Below are 18,685 nucleotides of genomic sequence, written 5' to 3'. Positions count from 1 at the left end.
AAATGAGCTCATCCCACTGATATTACTATGACTCTGATTACAAAGAACCCACAGCTCTTTAATGTCAAGGGTTTTTATCGAAGGTTCTCGCTTTGCACAAATTTTGTGAACTACAGAATGTGTAGACAGGAAGACAGCGACCAAGCTCTCTCTGACTTGGTTCTACTTCCAGCAAACAGGTCTTAGAAAACGCCTCAGCAGAAGGCAACCAGACCTCTGCTGAGGAGACTTGACCTCTCATCTGATAGGCTTCGTCTCACATGTTGCTCCGGTAAGTAAGCGACTCACAGACAGCAATGACCTAAATAATTCACAGGATGAACCGGCTGATCAGTGACAACACATGTGACTTAAACAATGCCTTCGAGTCTCGCACCGTGGTGACTCTGCAGTGTTGCGTGGACATCCAGAGTGCATCCCAGCTCCAGAGGGGTCACACTCTGGAGTTGGTAAGGTTTGCTCAGTGATTTTTGGAGAAGAGGGTCTGTTGGACAGATGGACCTCTGATTCAGGAAGAGCAGTGTGGTTTTTGTCCTGGTCGTGGGACACTGGACTCTCAGCAGGGTCCTGGAGAAGATGTCTAACTGGGTTCCTCAGGGAATGCTGTGGGGGTTACTCTGGGACTCTGGCGTATCCAGATATGAAGCATATTTTAAGCATTTTAAGCATATGCTAAAAATCCAAATTGAGCGTTTATATTACTACCAAACTTATGACCTAAATACTCAATATGAGAAACAAACAACACTAATATTTGCAAAGATTTTATTAGAAGGTTTTCTTCTCTAAGACACAAATGCATCAAAAACACCTGGGCTGAAGTTTTTGGCAAAGGGAAATTACACTTTCAGACAGATTTATAACAGAAGGACCAGAGACACACAAGGAAAAAGAATAACAGTTTAAAAAAAAAAAGAAAAAGAATTATCAGTTCTGTGTTTATTTAATGGTTCCACCCTAAAAAGCTGCATGGACAGATCAGAGCCTGCTGGGCTGACAGGCTCTGATCTCAGCTATCTGAATGAAATGATCAAAGCTTCTCCATGGGCTCAACATGACTTCCTTCCTGCAGTCGAGGGTTAAGGTTCAGTGCAAAGAATGTTTTTTCTTACAGCTCCACCTGGTGGTGAGCAGCTTCTAAAGGCACCGACCAGAAATGAAAACAGCCAGAAAACGTCTCATGTTAAGACCACTTTCTGAAAAATATATATTTATTAATCATCCATCAAAAGATTTAAGCCATTTCACTCCACTTACCAAGCATTTGGCAAATTTCTGATTATCTAGGAAGTAAAATTACCCTCATACTTAATGTGTGAACATCCATATTATCCCATTAAAAATAATAAAAAAGATTTTTTTTTTATTTCTAACAAGCTTCAACCATCTGATCAACACTTGGCCTTCTTGCCGTAGCTGTCCACCACCTCCGGCAGGACGCTGTCGTCCTCCTCCACCTGCTCCGTCACCGTCTTCCCAACCAGCTGGAAGATGTCCTCTGCCGGGACGCCCATGGGCTCGGCCACTTTCACCGCCAGCATGTCCAGCGTCAGCACCGTTCCCTTGGGGATCTTCACCTTGGCCACCACGGATTTGCCCAGCTGGAAGACGAGAAGCGACAGGGAGCAAACGTCACTACGGATAACGAAAACGTTCTTCGCTGACAAACATTTGCGCGTCTCATCGTAGAGGAGAAGGTCACGCTGACTTTGTCGTGGCACGCCTTCTCGCAGGGCAACATCTGCTTGACGCCGCTTCCCAGCGCCCGCTCCACCAGACGGACGGAGCGGACCAGCTCCGCCAGCTCAGAGGGGAGCAGCGACGCCTCGTGGTCGCTCCCCTTCCACGTCTTGTCCAAGGTTATGTGACGCTCGATGACCTTCGCTCCCAGAGCTACAGCTGCCACCGAGATGCTGATCCCAGACTCGTGACCGGAATACCCGATGGGAATATCGGGAAATTCCTTCTGGTATTCCTGCGGTGAAGAACAGAGACATTGTTGTTCTCGCCTGATAACATTTATTGTGTCTTCCCTTCTTCTGATATGCCTGTCGCTTTTTTCAGACTCTCCTAGTCAGCTCCTCGCAAAAGTATCCACATGGAAAACATTTTCCTGGTTGCAAACTTTCATCCATTTCACTGACTTTTGATATGATAAACCAACAAAAGAGGCCTATGACATGGATTTTGCACCACACTTTTCAGGCTGTTTTTTCAGTAAAAACTAATCATTTAGAACCAAAGTATCATCTCCCTTCTACTTGACAATTATGCACAACTTTATGTTACTTCACAAACACACTGAAGTCTGTGGTTGTAACGCGGCAACATGTGCAGCATAGCAAAACCTCCTACTTCCCAAAAAAAAAAAAAAAAAACAAGCAATAATTTTTTTGTTTCACATTATTTGCATCTCCCCCACCCAAATGTCACAAGTGGACACATATGGGGAAATATATATATATATGTTAATTTACCGTGATGACTCTGAGGTTGACATCTTCAGCCTCCAGAGGGTACGCACTGGTGCACTGCAGGATGGCAAAGTTCTGGTTGTGCTGCTTCACCGTCTTGTAGACGCGACGCATCGTCTCCATTGACTGCATCCCACTGGACACCACCATGGGACGGCCTGACGCAAACGGCAGGAGAACGTCCTTGTCAATGATTTATGTAGCTCCTAAAGGCTGCTTAGGTTCAGGACTTTGATTTCACCAGGAAACAAACATGCAGCAATAAGAAAGACCAGAATCTTAAAAGCAGTTGCTTCCTTTTCATATAAATAAGGATATCAAACAGTTATTTTTTTATTAAAAGTAAGAAGAAAAAGAAAACAAGAGTTACAGCATTACAAGCTCAAAGATGCAGCAAACAATACTTCTTCTGTGAGCTTTCTTGTCAGCTTGCTTTTGTTTGTGTGTACAAACACATTCTGCAAAGAAACAACTGCTTTCAACATCCCTCGAGACCCGAGCAACGCTTCTCTCCCATCACACCCACAGCCTCAACCTGAACCAGCAGGTGACGGTCTCACCCTTCTTGGCCGTTTTCTCCAGATAAGGAAAGTTGTTGGTGTCTCCGGATCCGACTTTGAAGAAAGGCACGTTGAGCTCGTGGAGAAACTCTACCGCCATCTGCAGGACGCAGGCCGGAACGGCGGTTAAATCACCGGGGCTGTTCAAACCAGAAAGTGACGCTCCGAACTCAAACCCGTCTCACCTCATCCATCCCCGAAGCCGTGAAGAAGATCCCCACCTCCGCGGCGTACTTCTGCAGCTCCCTGTACTGGTCGTGACTGAACTCCAGGTGGCGCTTGTGTTCGCCGTAGGTTTGGCCCCAGGAGTTCTTGGAGGTGTAGGGACGCTGCAGGGCCCGTTTGTTGAACTTGTACTCCAGCTCGCTCTTCTGGAACTTGGCGCAGTCAGCACCGCAGTCCTGAGCAGGCGAAGATGTGGAAATACATCAGATATCTTAACTGTGAACCAAAAAAACGTTTCTATGTTTTTATGTAAAAAGTTTTCTTTTTTTTTTATAGAGCATAGATTATAGGAGGACAGTTGCAGTTGGGAAGGTGTAAAACATACACTAGTGCAGTACACTAGTATGAAAATAGTACAATATATATATTATATATATATATATATATATATATAATCAAAATACTTAACTGGGGATCCAACAAATACTAACTTCAATATATTTTTTTAAAAAGTGGAAAATTTATGCATTCAATGAAGTTGATTAAAATATATATACATGTCATTTATTTGTCAAGTACAGTATAAGAAACGATCGTTAAACCACAACTCAACAATGCATATTAATTGCGACCACTACTAAAAGTACTAGGAATACTTATTACGCTTATTTTAATTTGTCTGAATTAATTTATTCTGACATAAATTAATGTCAGAATTCATTTCACCACCTGGAGCTCGGTCAAAGAGAACGGAATGGTCGCAGCAGTGATGCGGGACACTCAGACGGGCTCTTTATGATGGCCACACCTGAACATGACCAACCTGTCAGCCTCCTTTCAGGTGCAGCGTCAGGAAGGCCACGCGCAGTTTGAAACTTGCAGGATTACTCTGCGTGATAAATCCACTATTGGAGCCAAAAGTAGAAACCCGGCTGGTTCACGCGCCGTTTCTATCGGTTCAGCGAATCTCTGCCATTCATAAAGATCAGTGGGTCAAACGCTTCACTCCACGTTTCCCATCGATTCTATTATCAGATCAGCCGAAAACCGAAGTGAGGAAGAGCTGCCAACTGCCTGCGCTCACACCGCTCCAAACCAGGCGAGCCTTCACTCGCCTTTGCCGTTTTGATCATCTTCTTGGCGATCTCCAGGTCTCCCTGGTGGTTCTGCCCGATCTCAGCGATGATGAAACACGGATGTTTCCCCCCGATGGGCCGCCCGGGACACAGCTCAAACTCCAGCGGCATCTCGGTGGCGCTGGACGGCGGCGGCGTCTGAAAGAAGAGCGCGGAGAGCAGGACGTGCAGGCAGCGAGTAGCGCAGCGGAGCCGGACAGAGCGAAGTGCTGCGCGTTCAGGATCCACTTCCGCCTTTGTTGAGCGTACGTGTTCCACGTAGCAGCCGGAAGTGTTTTCAAAGTAAAAGCACGGCCACTCGGGATACACGTGTTAAATTTTTAAAAAAATGTTATCCTTAAAGCTGATTGTCTCAAATATTAATATTATTGAAACGTTTAACAATTGAAAATATAAAAGAAGAAGCAAAAATGGAAGAAAATTTTTATTTTCATTTTTTTGTTGCTATGAATGAATAAATGAATGAATGAATGAATGAATGAACGAATGAATGGTTGCTAGGTCAAAAGCAAAATGAGTGTTAATACTACTGTCAAAAATTAATTAAAACATGTAATTTTTTTTGTATCCACTTTTTTTGTTCCAGATCATTTGACCTATAAAAAAAACTTCACAATGTTAATGTTTTAATCCTTTCAATGTTCTTAGCAGAAACTAAACAATGTTTAAGTTGTATATTAAAATACTAACTATTTATTTGAGAAAGGGTGGTGGTGGGGCCTGGGGATGTTGGTAAAAATGGCTGCACAAATTCAATCTGCATGTCTTTTGCTGTTTGCTGGCTACACCGTAGTTTTACTATGACAAAATTAAAATTCTGCTTATGATTTACGACTTATTAGGGTTCAAAGGGAACTTAAAACAGGTGGGTTGTAGTCTTGATTTAAAGAAACTCAGTGCTTCAAAAAATCTAGTTTTGATTTTACAATAAAAATTTAAAAAACAAACAAAAACAAAAAAAACATAGATTTTTGTCTTGCTCCCCCTGCCCCCACCTCCCCAACATTGGCGTCTAATGAAAAGTCCTTCTTATGTCTCGTGGCTCGAAGGAAGAACAGCTGCATCACATACTAACGTTACACTCCTAGCTGCAGCAGTACAGGGTTTAATTCCTTTACACCATGCCTTCCCCTTTTCTCTCTGTCATTCCTGTGTACCTGCTGATGTAATAAAGACTTCTAGTGCCAAAGAAATAACTTCTTTTGTTTGCTTTCTCATAAATTAGATCATAGATTTGTGTCTCTTTTGCATGTTGTTCACATTTGTTTTACTTGCCAAGAAGTCTGCAGCCACCTACTAAACATGTACAGTTTAACATAACGCAAACAAAAAGAAACAAAGGATGTCGTGTCATTACTTTTCTGTCACTATGCATGGCTTCTCCACTGTATTGGACATATTGAATAAGTACAAACTGTCTTAGCAAAGTTCTGCGCAGGAGCAAAGGACTGCACAGGATTCAGAACTTCCTTCAGGACTCTATGAATGCACCAGTCAGCCATAATTAAAGCAGCCGTCAACACTTGGTCGGGTTCTTGACACATTAACGCAACAGAAACATCAGTGGGAAGGAGAAGAAGAAGTTAAGCTATTTAAAATGAAATTGGTCTTGACTGCTTGCATAGGAAACCTGCTTGTATTTCAAACACTTATTGTGTTTATCTTCGCTGATTCTGAATAAGTTACATATATGTAAGTTTGTGCGAGTCTTTCAAACAACAAATGCCAGATCTAAATGAAATACTACTTTTTTCACAGAAAGCTAAACAAAAAAAGTTACAATGTTTTTTTGATCAAATTGTGTGATTTTCTGTCTCTCGTCTACTTTTTCTGTTTTCTTGCCCCTCAAGGTCCTTGTATTTTGGCTACGATGGTATCAATAGCACAACAGAGCAGCGCCATAGTGTGGGAAACCGACAGAAAGGTAAAAAAAAATGGCTCTGCAACATGAGCAAGATGCCACACAGTTCTTTGCACTTGCTCAAAGAGTATAGTAAGTCATTAGTCAGACAGGTCAGTGGTGACAAAACTATTTTGCAAAATTAGAGATCTTATCTTGATTCAGCCAAGCTGGAAAATGCCAACTGGTGATTGTGAAACATGGAAGAAAGGAAGTCAACCAGGCAAAACGGATCTTGCTTTAGACACAGCAGAACCGGAATAAGCTGAAGTAAATGGATTAAATCCAAAACAACGGCGCCACATTATGTTATATTCACTGGACTGCAGGGCAATTTCATAAACCACACCGGATTAATTTTATTTGACCGGGATACGCAGCTGTCTGACAAAGTATTTGGCCAACAAGGAGTGACCCAAGAGTCATCCAGAAGGTCGCAAGAACTCAGAATGACAACCTCAGCAATGCTTACAACCCAACCGGAAGAAAGAGACATAAAAGTTACACAGACATGATTGAGAGATCAAAATACACACTATAAAACAGCATGGTCACTGTCAGCGCAACAAGGTAAGTGGCTACAAAACATAAAAATGGCTACACAGAATAAACAGGTGAAAAAATACAATAAAATCCAGAAACAAGATGTTATGCAACTGATAGATTCAAAAGCAAATGCTTAATGTTGTCTGTTATGGAAAAATTAAACGGTGGCATCATACAATCGCATGGTACAAAAGACTTCTTCAGTTAGAAATTGTGTTCCTTTACAAGTATTGTGTTAAAATACTAGCAGTAATGAATCGAACGCATCATAAAGTCATCAACAGGTAGTGCTTCATTCTCACCATCAGGTGGCATAAGAGGTTTCAGTGTTGAGCCACATTGGCTGAGCAATGGGAATGAAAGCGACTTTGAACATAACATGATCATTGCCTGGAGCAAGAAAACGAGCTGGACTGAAGATTTCAGAAACTCCACTTCAAAGAAGCATCTAGTTACATCAGAGTTTGGAGCATTTGGGCTTCAAGAATGATCAAGATTCAATGATTACGTGTTGACTGGTCAGAAAGCGAGTGTAATGATTGGCCTCCAAGGTAAGTAATGGTGAACACAGTCCTACCCAACTATGGGAAGATGTCCAAGTATTGATAAGTTTGATTAAAAAAAAAAAAAAGTTTGTCATTTTCTTGATGGCATCATTTGGATAGGATCCAAAGTTACTGCAGATTTTCATTATTTTCTTCTGTGTGGGATTTGTCAAATCTGTCATGAACAGTCAGACATTTGGAAAATGTTCAGAGTAAAACAAGTTGTCAAATCAGGTTTGATAAATGATTTTCTGCCTCTCCTCTATAGATTTAAAAACAATCCAAAAAATGCCCCAAATAAGATGAATCCAGAAGCTAGGTCACCTCTTTCATCTCTTTGCTTTGGAGTCTAAAAAGTCTGAGCAATGAGTCCGGTGCCATCAGCATTTGTCACATTAAGGATCCTACACATATGATAGAGACATTTGTAACTGAGTTCTAATCTCCATATAAGCAGAAAAATGACAGGACAGCAAAATTCTCATCCTTTTTTACTTGTACTGAAATCAAATGGACAATGAATACACATGGTCAAGGAACAACTAGCTAGTATCTAGTCTTTAAAACCACGACGGTCTAATTTCAGTGACATAAATGTTTATATACTGTATACATAGCCTTCTGTATATGTACATAGGTACACTCAAAGTACATACACACACACTGTTGGGGTTTCAACACCCATACAAACAGGTCACATGTTTTGTAATGATTGGACTTCCTTCACTTCTGACTGGAAAAGGGGAAAAAGAAGTTTTCACAAAAAAAAAAAAAGATGCATAGATCGGAAATTTTAACACGATATGCCACAATGATGCACTACACACAGGAAAGTACACTGGATTTGGAGTTTGGTCCTCAAAAAAAAAGATAGATAAGAAATACAAAACGAACACCGATACTTCACTAAAAGAAGAACAGGAAATGATATGTTGGAGGGCAAACGATGGATCGACATGTTGAGGTTATGCAACAGCATTCTGATATAGTTTGGAGGCGACGGTGGATGTAGTGTAGCTGTAAGCCTTAAAAAATACAAACATCAACCTTTCCCTTTTAGTGTCCCAACTCACCACCGTTACAGTGTTACGAAGGACCACAGACCAAACACTTTGGTCAAATCCAACGTGACTTTAACATGGGGCCACAAAACGTGAGGTCTCGACTAGTCTGAGGCGGAAAGCTTTCAAAGGGGGGCGGAGAAAGAATAATCTCTACAGGCCTGCGTGAAAAGGGAAACCTGGGCTGTCCCCCTTCACCTCAGAAAACAAAAGCTGTGGATTCAGTAGTGGGTTCGTTGGTGTGTGAGGTGGAACAAAAACTAACAAAAAGAAAAGAAAAACATGACATGGAATGGACTTCCCCGGATCTCTCTGGTCTCTAACGGACCAGCGGGGACTGCTTTAGGGAGATGAGGACGGAGCGCATGCGGGACACGTCTTTGGCCTGCTTGCTGGACTTGGGGTTGAAGTCGCAGAGCCGAGCCACCCGCTCCCACTCTGTGCCGGGGTTGTTCTCGTCCAGATCCGAAATCATGGCTTCCTCGGCCGCCCTGTTGAGAGGAGGAGGAGGAAGGGGAAAAAACAGGTTGGTCAGTGGAGGAAGAGGCGAAAAATCCATAAAAACAAACAACGTGAGAAAGTCCTCTGCAGAGAGCCAACACAGGTTTATGCTGGGTCACCTTCACGTAAGGAGTGCACCGATCGGCCTGTCTTAACCAATAATTAAAATAATCAGCTGGTAAATTAAAAACATTTCCACTTGTATGATTTATCATTTCTCCTTCTTTCTACCAAAAACTAGATGACACGTTTTCAGTCTACTGCTTTTTTTCTGACTCATAATACTGGAGATGCACCAATCAGAAATGAGCGGCTCATTGATCTTTAAAAAGTCTCAGTTGCCAACTCCAATTTTAGCCGATACTTTTTTTTCCTTCTTTAAAAAGTTGCTAAATATACTGTAGCAACTGGTCGCTAATTATTGTGATTATTGTTTAACCAGGCACATGCAGATTAGAGTCTCTGGTAGCAGTTCAAAAGCGAACAGTGGCCGATTTTTAGACATTTGCAGAGGTAGTCAAGTATCGACTGACCAACAATCACCCAAAGTTATTGGGCCGATTTATCATCCAACGGGCTTCATTCTACTTTAGCGCCTCATTTTTGACATGTTGCTCAAAACTTTTAGATCCGACAGGAGGATTTCTCAGCTTTTGGCTGGGTTGGACTGTTCGCTCTGCAGAGTCTGCCTCAGCACAGGTTAGTCCCTTCATAAATAGCAAGTTTAATTCCACCCACAGCTTTATTGCCTGCAACACGACCGCGCCCTTGCTCACACATAACACCTCAGTTACTCGACTTGTCAGATAAGCCACAACAGCAAGCAGAGGTACGTCAATACCACCCATAAAAGAAAAACATCAAAAAGGAAAATAAACTTAGCCAAAACAAATAAAAGGCTGAAAGAGGGTTTTAGCTGGTTAAACAGTTCTAACTCAAATACGCTAAAGCTCGCCTTGTGGGTGGCACATTTGACAAAAGTCTCACCCACGTAGAGAACATTCATTAAATATATGACCAGTAGCAGAAAGCTTTAGCTTTTTTGCTTCTTTCTTTAACTGAGCTACTGCGACTTAGCCATGCGCTGTGCTGCGACAAAGGAGCAGGTATGGTTTCCTTTCATCTTGTGTGTGAAAAAACTAAATGGACATATCTGAAAACGGACCGAAGTGTAAGAATTAAAAAGTATATATATATAGAAAAATAAAGTTGATCACCAAGACCTTTTGAGATCCAATACAGGCGATCGCAAAAACTGTCCTACCTCCCACCCACATAATACCACCCTGAGTTCATTTTTATTCACACTGATTTACTCGGAGTTCCCACACTGTCCGTAAACAAAATTCAGCTCAAAATAATAATAATAAAAGTAAACAGTAAAATGGGGATGGGAAACGAACCAACATTCACCGTCACAACCATCTACCAAACACAAGGGACTAGAAGGACAACGACATCAAAGAAGGGACATTACACCAATCAGTGGAGCTAAAAGATGAAGCAACTAAACTGAACAACAAAGAAAGAAAGAAAAAAGAAACAGTCACAAGATGGATTCCGTCCTCGAAAATATCAAATACTTAAAAGTTTCTGGGGTTTCGTTTGTTTACTTAACTGGTCTAGGCGGTAGCAAGGATGGTTAATGTGTGTGCTTTAAGGTGCGGAGGAAAAGAAAACAGGGAGAAACAGTTTCACCAGTCAGAATTCAAAAGAGAGAGAGAGAGAGAGGAAGAGAGGGAGAGGGGCGAGTGAAATAGACAACAAAAATGAGCTCATTGCAGATGTGGAAGCCACACATGCCCAAGCGACAGTTCTCTTCATTCTTCCTACAGAAATCATTTCTGTGCAGCTTTTGGTTCTGTAAGCAAAAAAACTCTATACTGAAATTGGAAATTTCAATAAATTGACAATTAATTGAAATTTGTGTGAGAACAAATAGGAGCATTTTATCCAGCTCTGACTGTAAATCAGCCTCATCCATCTCAGAGCTCTGAGGTCAAGTCTGAACCAAAGGCTGCACATGCCGATGGCATCTCAACCCGTTTCACAGCAGATACTTTGAGTTAGGAGTATTAAGGTGGGCTGCATCCCACCTCAGCAAAACAAACAAAGTGGTAATCAGCCCCCATAATACTGGAGATGCACCAATCAGAAATGAGCGGCTCATTTTCAATCGTTTTTTCCTGAAACTCTGACGTCCCGAGGCTGACTTTAGTACATTTTGATTTTTCTTCACAAAACAAATAATCAAGCAAAGAAATATCGTGTTGTTGAATTTTAGGCCATATCATTTTTATTTTCTCATTTAAAGAAAAATGTTTGCATCTTTTAATACATTTCTAATGTTGTGGGGGAAAAAAGCCTTTTAGCCAAATGAAAAATCTGCAGAATGTGCCAATTTACCTCTATACATCCGATAACTAAAATAAATCACTAGTTGCAGTCATAAACAGGCGGTTAAAAGCTCAAAAATATTTCTTTAATAAGCTCCCTAAACCCAACACTCTTCTCAAAGTGTCACTCACAACCTCGAGACACGTCTCCACGTTTTTAAAAAGTTGCTTTTGTTTCCCCCCCCTAAATATTCTTCAATCTTTCTGACATCTTTCTTAAACTTCTACACCAGGAGTGTGGTTGTCAGTGTGAACTCACTGATCAGAAATAGTTTGGATCTTTGAGTCACTACCCCCCTTTTCTCCAGCTCGGGGTTATCGATATGAAAACCGATCAAATCCAGCCACCAGTCAATTTCTCGGTGCATCTCGAAATAAGACGACTTCAACCATCCCATCTCACCTTCAATTATCTGCTATGAACTTTAACTATCAGCATGTCGGCAGCTGCTAAACACATTTCTAGTAAAGCATGAGAATTGTCTTGTTTGAAGCAGTTGTCTGTTTGTCAGAAGCAAAGTTATCTAGAATGTGAGGGAAGTTTCATCTAAAACATTATAAAGCTACATTATATTGAACCACAGAGCAATAAAGTTTAAAAATTCACCAAAAAGTGAACAAATTGATTATCTACAACGTCACAGCCCTGATTAATGCAAACGCACAACTGCTTCAAGCGAATGCTAAGGCACCCTGCTCCTCAGTAAATTTACATCATAGAGAAAACGTGGAAATAAAAAAAAAAAAACAGGAAAACACTTTATTTTGAAACAAAAACAGAAGCAAATTATTGTTGGTAAGGTTTCCTATATCCTGATGCAACGTCAGGAGAAAATGGCACAGGTGTGAGTGATGAACAGGGAATGGAAACAAGCAGTTTTGGAAGAGTGGAGACGATCTGGATGAATGTGACCGACGACTTGTGAAGCATGTTTTAAAGTTGAAGTGGACCAAAACTAAAGTATATTAAAGTTACAGGAAGAACAAGAACAAAAATAGATGCAGTTTTCTTTTTAATTGGCTAAATAGTCAAAAAACTTTACTCCCGACTTTGACTTGTGTTTTCCAACCTCTGAACAGTTTTGAGCATGTTCTTATTACGGCTGAAATGATTAATCAAATTAATGGTGATTAATCGATTAATGAAATAACCGTCAACTAATTCAGTAATGGATTAACCATTAACTGGAATACACAGACTCTAAAAGAGGCCATTTGCTGAATTTGCAGTCAGGGCAGTAACTAAGCCAAATCTGTGCAAAAGATAAAATACATTTTGGAACCCAGAACTTCTCAATAGCATTTTTAGCTTCACCTGGTTCAGATTCTGTAAAAATATTACAAATAAAAATCTCCTATTAAGCATCTTTTGTTATTCAATTAATCAAAATAAATAAAAATAATATTTGGCTGCAGATGAACACATCAGCATCCAAATGTGTTCACATTGCATTTTAGGAAACTGAATTTTGTTTTTATATTCAAAAACATAACTGATTTGCATAGTTTAATTTATCTCTAATATTGTCCAGAAAGTCTGAAGTTGTTGAGTAAAAAATCTGCAGAAGGTGCCAGTTTTTCAAATCAGGCCAATCAATTGAGCGTCAGAATAATCGATTGCTAAAATATTTGTTGGTTGCAGCCCTGGTACTTATTCAAATTTTATTCACACTCTGGTCAACTCAAATAGAAAAGTGAAAAAATATTTTTTTAAACAAAATTTCAGTTTAATCAACCTTCTGGTGATTTCTGGGAATGACAACAAAGTTGGTTAGGAGTCAATTTCAGGATCCTCTTTTCACAAATGAATCGGTCTACCTCTGGTGTGACAACATGCAAGTGAGTGGTTCAGCATTTTAAGAAATATTTTATATCAATAGCTCTAATAAACATCGTGAAAGACATCCACTCAGAGGACATGCAGACGAATGGGTCTGTAAACATCACTGGATGTAGTCGGTACAAAGGAAAAAATCTAAACTGGATTTAAAAGAAGCATGGCAATACTAAAGGGTGACTAATTGATTAAAAGATAAATGTGATGTGTGAGAAAACGTGAGCGATATGAGGGGGAAACAAAAAGGTATTAAGAAGGAGGATGTTAGTTGGAGCAACATACACATAACCAATGAGGTCAGAGAAGGGCTGCTTGTAGAAGTCTTCGTCCAGCACTCTGGACAAACATCCGCCCAACGACAGAGCAGCGAGAAGGCAGGAGAGGCGAGAAAAAAAACAGTAACAGGGAAGAGGGGATAGAAAAAACAGACATTATCATCGGTTAGCACTCAGATATAAAGTCCAACCATCAGCTTTTTTTGACCTTAAAAATGAAGAGTTTCACCAGCTCAGAGAGGAGGAGAGGCTCAGACTCACGGGTGATTGAGTTTGTCATTTCCAAGAACACAGCAGAGCAGCATACATTCAGCAACATGAGTGAGAAACTAACTAAAAGGCTATATCCCGTTGAGTCAAATCTTAATCCAAATATGCCTGATTGGGTTTAATCTAAACAGCAAGATATTCTATGGGTTTTCTAGGTTGCAGTGATAGCTGAGGGTCTTCCAACCGTAAACCCGTTGCCGTTTTGGAATCTCGCCACGAAGCCGCTACCTGTTGTTGGATTTAGTTTTCTCCAGCTGCTCGTTCTGCCTGGCATGCCAGTCCTCCAGCTCCAACTTGGCCTTCTCCTTCCACTCGGACTCCTGCTTGCGAGAGTTGGCATCTGGACAGGGAATGCGGCAAGGCACGGGAGGGAACAGACGGGAGAAGAATGAAGAATGAGACAAAAACATTTTGAACTCAGACTCTTGTGCTGGAAAAAAATGTCGGTGTATGGAAGTTATTGATTTTCGACGCAAATGTGGGATTCGCTTAAATTTGCGGAGTTTGTAAGTTGATGTCTGTGAGGACATTTGTTTCAGAAGAGGGAATGTTGCCATTTTGATTCTGATCATTTGTTCCATGTATAAAAAAAACCTGAAAGAATAACCAGCTTATGGTTCCACCCACGCTGCGTTTTTGCAATTGAAAGGAAGGAATGTCGTTTATTTCTGTATTTATTGTCTTTCTTTAGTTCTCTTCAGCATTGTTTGTTTTTCTTTTTGAGGACAAGGAAGGATCAAGTCCAATGAGGGATGGTAGGAGCAAAGGAGGAAGAATGGATTAAAGGAAATAAGGAAGAGCAGAAGGAAAAGATGGAAGGTGGAAAAAACAGAAAACCCAAGAGAATGACGAACACAAAGAATGAGGGACAAAGACAAGGAAAATCAGAAAGAAAGAAGAAAACATAAGAAAGGATGGTGCAGAAAAAGAAAAAGGATAGAAGGAAAGAAAAAGGATTAAGGAATGGTTCAACTTTTAGGCAACAGAAATAAAATATCCAAAGTGTATTTTCCAGACTGCACAGGAACCCTGAGCAAAGCCTTTTCAAGCATTTCTGCTATGTGACTAACTTTTGACAAGTATGACACTAAAAAGCAAAAATGTTGCATTAACACATACTTTATTTCAGTGAGAAACTGATCTGGATGTGTCATTTTTATTCAACATAGGAAAACGAAAAACATCGACTGGTTCGCCATATAAATCATGCTGCAAATTCTGTGTAGGAGGTTGTAGGAGGTCGATGTAACTATGAGTAAATATGACTGTGATGTGAATATGATTAACACATAGCTATGTGGCTACATGAAACACAAATGACTCCAGCCTTTTAAGAGATAATCAACAAATCAGAGAAATGAAGTGATAGTTTCTCTGTGCAGATCACACCATGTCGAGAAAAGAACTACTGGTTTTGACTCGTCGCAGCACAGAAAGTCGTTCACGAGCAGCTTCAGAACCGAGTCGTCTCTCTGAACCTACCTAACACCTCCAGCCTTTCTCGTTGCTCCTCCCTCCACTTCCGGAGACTTTCGGGTTCAGCCTGCAGCCGGTCGGCGTTGGAAATGGCTGCATAGGCATCGGATGGGCCGTTGCTTTCCTTCAAAACAAAACATCAACTTTTCGATGAAGTTCTGATGAAAACATATATATGTGTTATTCAATAGCTTTCTGAAAGTCTAAAATATTCCTCCTGACTATAACCCCAACACTGCATCTGGCATCTTTTGTCCTTTCTCATTTGCAGGAACCACATCCGTTCCTAAAAGTGGGCTTCTCTCTCTTTCTCTCTGCTAGAAGTCCTGACGGTGCAGAAGGACAAAATGTTGCAATGACAGCACAGGAAAAGGAAGCCCGAGTCATCAACTATAAGAACCTCGACGCACACGGCTCTAGACTGAAGTAATAACGTAGTAAAAGCTGAAAGTCTGTGAGAATTTTTTTCTACCATATGCATTACTACGTTCATCTCCGACTTGGCCTTTTCATTTCACATGAAAACAAACAAAAAATACTGGATGAAAACGGTTGGGGATTTTTCACCCCGAAATGTGCAAAACTTGTCACTAAGCAAAGTTTCATGTCAAGCAAGTGTCCATTCCAAATCATTTTGGGAAAGTTTTGTATGTAAACTGGAAAAAAAAAATAAAAATTTCTCATGTTCTACTGAAAAAATAAAACAAAAGTGATTTTATGACTGTAGTCAGCCTCAAAACAAAAGTCATCGTTTATTTTGTGAAGGTATGCACAATAAAGTTTGGGTTCCAGGTACAAAAAAACTGAGGGAGAACATTTTATTCCCACCCCCCCCACACCTTAAAAAAAAAAAAAAAAAAAAAAAATCAAGACCACAGGAAGAGACAAAGCCCAAACTGTGAAGCCAGTAAAGGCTAAATACACATTAATTTAATGAAAGGTTAAAAGACAAGTAGCTACAAATGCAGTCAAACTGGGGGAGAAAAAAAAAAGAAACTTATAGGAGAAAATAATGGAAGTATTACCCCGTGAAACTCTCCATTGATGGCGCCGTCTATTAAAAAAAAGCAAAACAAAAAGTTAGTAAATAAAACCATACATATAAAAACACAAAGGGAAAACATTTGGAGTCATATTTTTTAACGCTTTAGGAGTTTCATATGTGCACAGTTTTACGTATGACATGTCAGCATTTCTAACCAACAGTTAAAATGAAACATTAAGGTCAAAGGTTGCTGCGTCGGACATGAATGTCCTCCTGCTAGTGATGTTTGCGTGAATGGCCACCAGCAATGAATGACACGACCACGAAAAGCTGATGTTATCACAAGCCGTTAGCCCGAATGAAAAGATGGCAAATACTGCATTTATTAAACAAAGCGCATCATAATACAAGCTCTTGACTGTTTCAGGAACTCAAATTACGTCTTAAATAAAAGCCCGAGAGCCAATAAATGACAGCTCCGTTAGCATTAGCTCTTAGCTAGGCGCACCAAACGCCGTGTCAAATTACCGTTTGTGTTACCGCGAGCATTTATAATTTAACGTCTTCTATCTTCGTAATAGCCCAGGTGTTAACGGTAACGAGACAAGCGAAATGACCCTGAATGGAGGCGCCACGGTTCCTCCGTGGGAGCGCAGCGGGGACGAACCGTTAGAGTCTCTGAGCGACGAAGGCACCTCTCCGCCGTCCAGGATGCTGAAGCCCTCGTCATTCTCGATCCCCGCAATTTCGCTCTCCTGCTGGGCCAGGAAAGCGGCGGCCGGGTCCTCCTCCGAGCCCACGCCGTTTCCGGCGGCGGGTGCGTTCAGCATGTCAAAATCATCCATGTCGGGAGAGCCTGCGGAAGGATAAACGGGAGAAACGACAAGCAGGTGCCGGGATCCACGAAGAGCTATCAGCTAAACGGGAAGAAGGGCGAGGGGAGGGGTGACAAATCTACGGCTGGAAAGAGGAGGGGCAACCAATCAAAAGGCAGGATTGCAGATTGGCAGTATTAGTAGCCAATCAGTGACAAATTACATCAGAATCGGGCCAATTACATCTCTTTAATCATTGCCTACGGGTCCCATGATCAACTACGTGTGAATAAGCTGTTAAAAAAAACCGCAGTCACAGGGACTTTAGACAGCGTTAATGTGCATCTCTGTTGATATAATGTTAAGTTCTTAACATTTCCATGTTTTATTTCACTTAAGGTGCTAATTGGGATCGAGAAAAAAAACCTTTAGACACGTTAGTAACAAAAGTCATGAAATCATTCGTAAATGTTACTCTGAAACATAATTAAAGAGTCTGTTAAAGAGTGGCTGTGTCTTTGTGAACACTGCTTTTCTGAAAAATGAAGTAAATTCTAATGAGAAACTTTCTTTGTTCACAGTCCCATAGGAACCAGTATGGGCCTTCCTGTCCAGAAGAATTTCAATACATATTACAGGTGTGTTGTCGCAATAGGTTTGAGAGAGATTCTTATTTAATCTGGCAGGCTTTCAGCCTTTTCTTTTAATTTATTCTACTTGTGTAACACTATCAGGAGAGTACTCCACTTCTCTTAATTTAGTAGCTTACATACAACACATTGCCTTGCATAAGTGGCCTATTCAAACATCTAACATCTAGTTATACTTTTATCCATTTATGTGTCTTTACAAAATAATTTGAAAAGCTTAGCACTATAAACAAATTAAGAGTATTTCAGCCTGATATCCTTTCAACACTTATGCAACCATCTGCATTCAGAAGCTACCCAGCTCGTGAATATAGTCCATCTTGGTTTAGTATAATTTCAGAATGAGTGTGATGGCCTCGATGTTTAATTTGAGAACATTAATGAGCAAGTGCCATCATGAAGACAACATTGGCATAAATATCTTTATGGAGAACAAGTGAAACATAGTGGAGGAAGCGTCATTCTGTGGAGTGGACTTTTTTTTTAATCTAACAGAACCTGAGCTTTAGATTTAAAAAGAAATGGGCAAATGTTTGTCTCGACGGTGAAGACAAGACATACCCTACATCTCAGACGTGCAGCTCTAATCGGGGTGAGACGGTGATGGTGGAAAAATGGAAATAACTGTTTTTTGTAAGGAAAAACAAAAAACTATCCCTATCTATCCCTTTAAACTATCTAACTATCTACCCCTTTAAAATCGTCACATACAATTCTTGTAAAATTCATCGATTTTGTGTTGAAATGTGACAAATTAAGAGTCAGAGGTATGTTTCTCTGCTCCTTGTATACGTTTTTTTTTTTCGATTCAAAAAAGTACTAGTTCCAATGGCAAATTACTTCACCTTTAGGAAAAAAATGTCTTACTACTAGTGAAATATTCTGCCATGGGAATTAGTATTTTTAAATAAATATTAAGAAATTGCTTAAAACAAGTTCCTATATTTTGCTAGAAAGCTACTTGTAAATTAGTTTTGTCTTATTTTAAACTGTATCAAAATATTTGCACTAGACAACACTACTTGGTACAATTTAGATGTTTTGCATTAGACAGTTGTCACATGAGTTTTTTTTTTGCTTTTTTTTTTTTTTT

At 40.4% G+C, this 18,685-nt stretch overlaps 2 protein-coding genes across 4 annotated transcripts; both read right to left on the bottom strand.

Annotated features, from left to right (window-relative positions):
* Positions 1-748: 748 nt before the first annotated feature.
* On the bottom strand, positions 749-4,558 carry nansa (N-acetylneuraminic acid synthase a). The gene is made up of 6 exons (XM_055041735.1): positions 4,315-4,558; positions 3,220-3,435; positions 3,035-3,134; positions 2,478-2,632; positions 1,709-1,975; positions 749-1,601 (listed from the first exon to the last, which is right to left on the bottom strand). The coding sequence occupies exons 1-6, from the start codon at positions 4,444-4,446 to the stop codon at positions 1,392-1,394; spliced, it is 1,080 nt and encodes a 359-aa protein (XP_054897710.1). The 5' UTR covers positions 4,447-4,558; the 3' UTR covers positions 749-1,391.
* Positions 4,559-7,804: 3,246 nt separating this feature from the next.
* Positions 7,805-17,087, bottom strand: clta (clathrin, light chain A). Of its 3 annotated transcripts, XM_055041301.1 has the most exons (7): positions 16,795-17,087; positions 16,168-16,196; positions 15,149-15,266; positions 13,895-14,006; positions 13,404-13,457; positions 10,507-10,542; positions 7,805-8,878 (listed from the first exon to the last, which is right to left on the bottom strand). In XM_055041301.1, exons 1-7 carry the CDS (start codon positions 16,970-16,972, stop codon positions 8,707-8,709), a joined length of 699 nt encoding a protein of 232 aa, XP_054897276.1. In that variant the 5' UTR covers positions 16,973-17,087; the 3' UTR covers positions 7,805-8,706. The 3 variants fall into 3 exon arrangements, with proteins under 3 accessions (XP_054897276.1, XP_054897277.1, XP_054897278.1); XM_055041302.1 differs by lacking the exon at positions 10,507-10,542; XM_055041303.1 differs by lacking the exons at positions 10,507-10,542; positions 13,404-13,457 and having other exon boundaries at positions 16,795-17,084.
* Positions 17,088-18,685: the final 1,598 nt, after the last annotated feature.

Source organism: Poeciliopsis prolifica, unplaced genomic scaffold, assembly GCF_027474105.1.
Source record: "Poeciliopsis prolifica strain line A6 unplaced genomic scaffold, Auburn_PproV2 SCAFFOLD016, whole genome shotgun sequence".
NCBI lineage: Eukaryota > Metazoa > Chordata > Actinopteri > Cyprinodontiformes > Poeciliidae > Poeciliopsis > Poeciliopsis prolifica.
The sequence above is the reverse complement of the archived record's forward strand: the minus strand, read 5'-3'. Positions and strand labels throughout refer to the sequence as shown.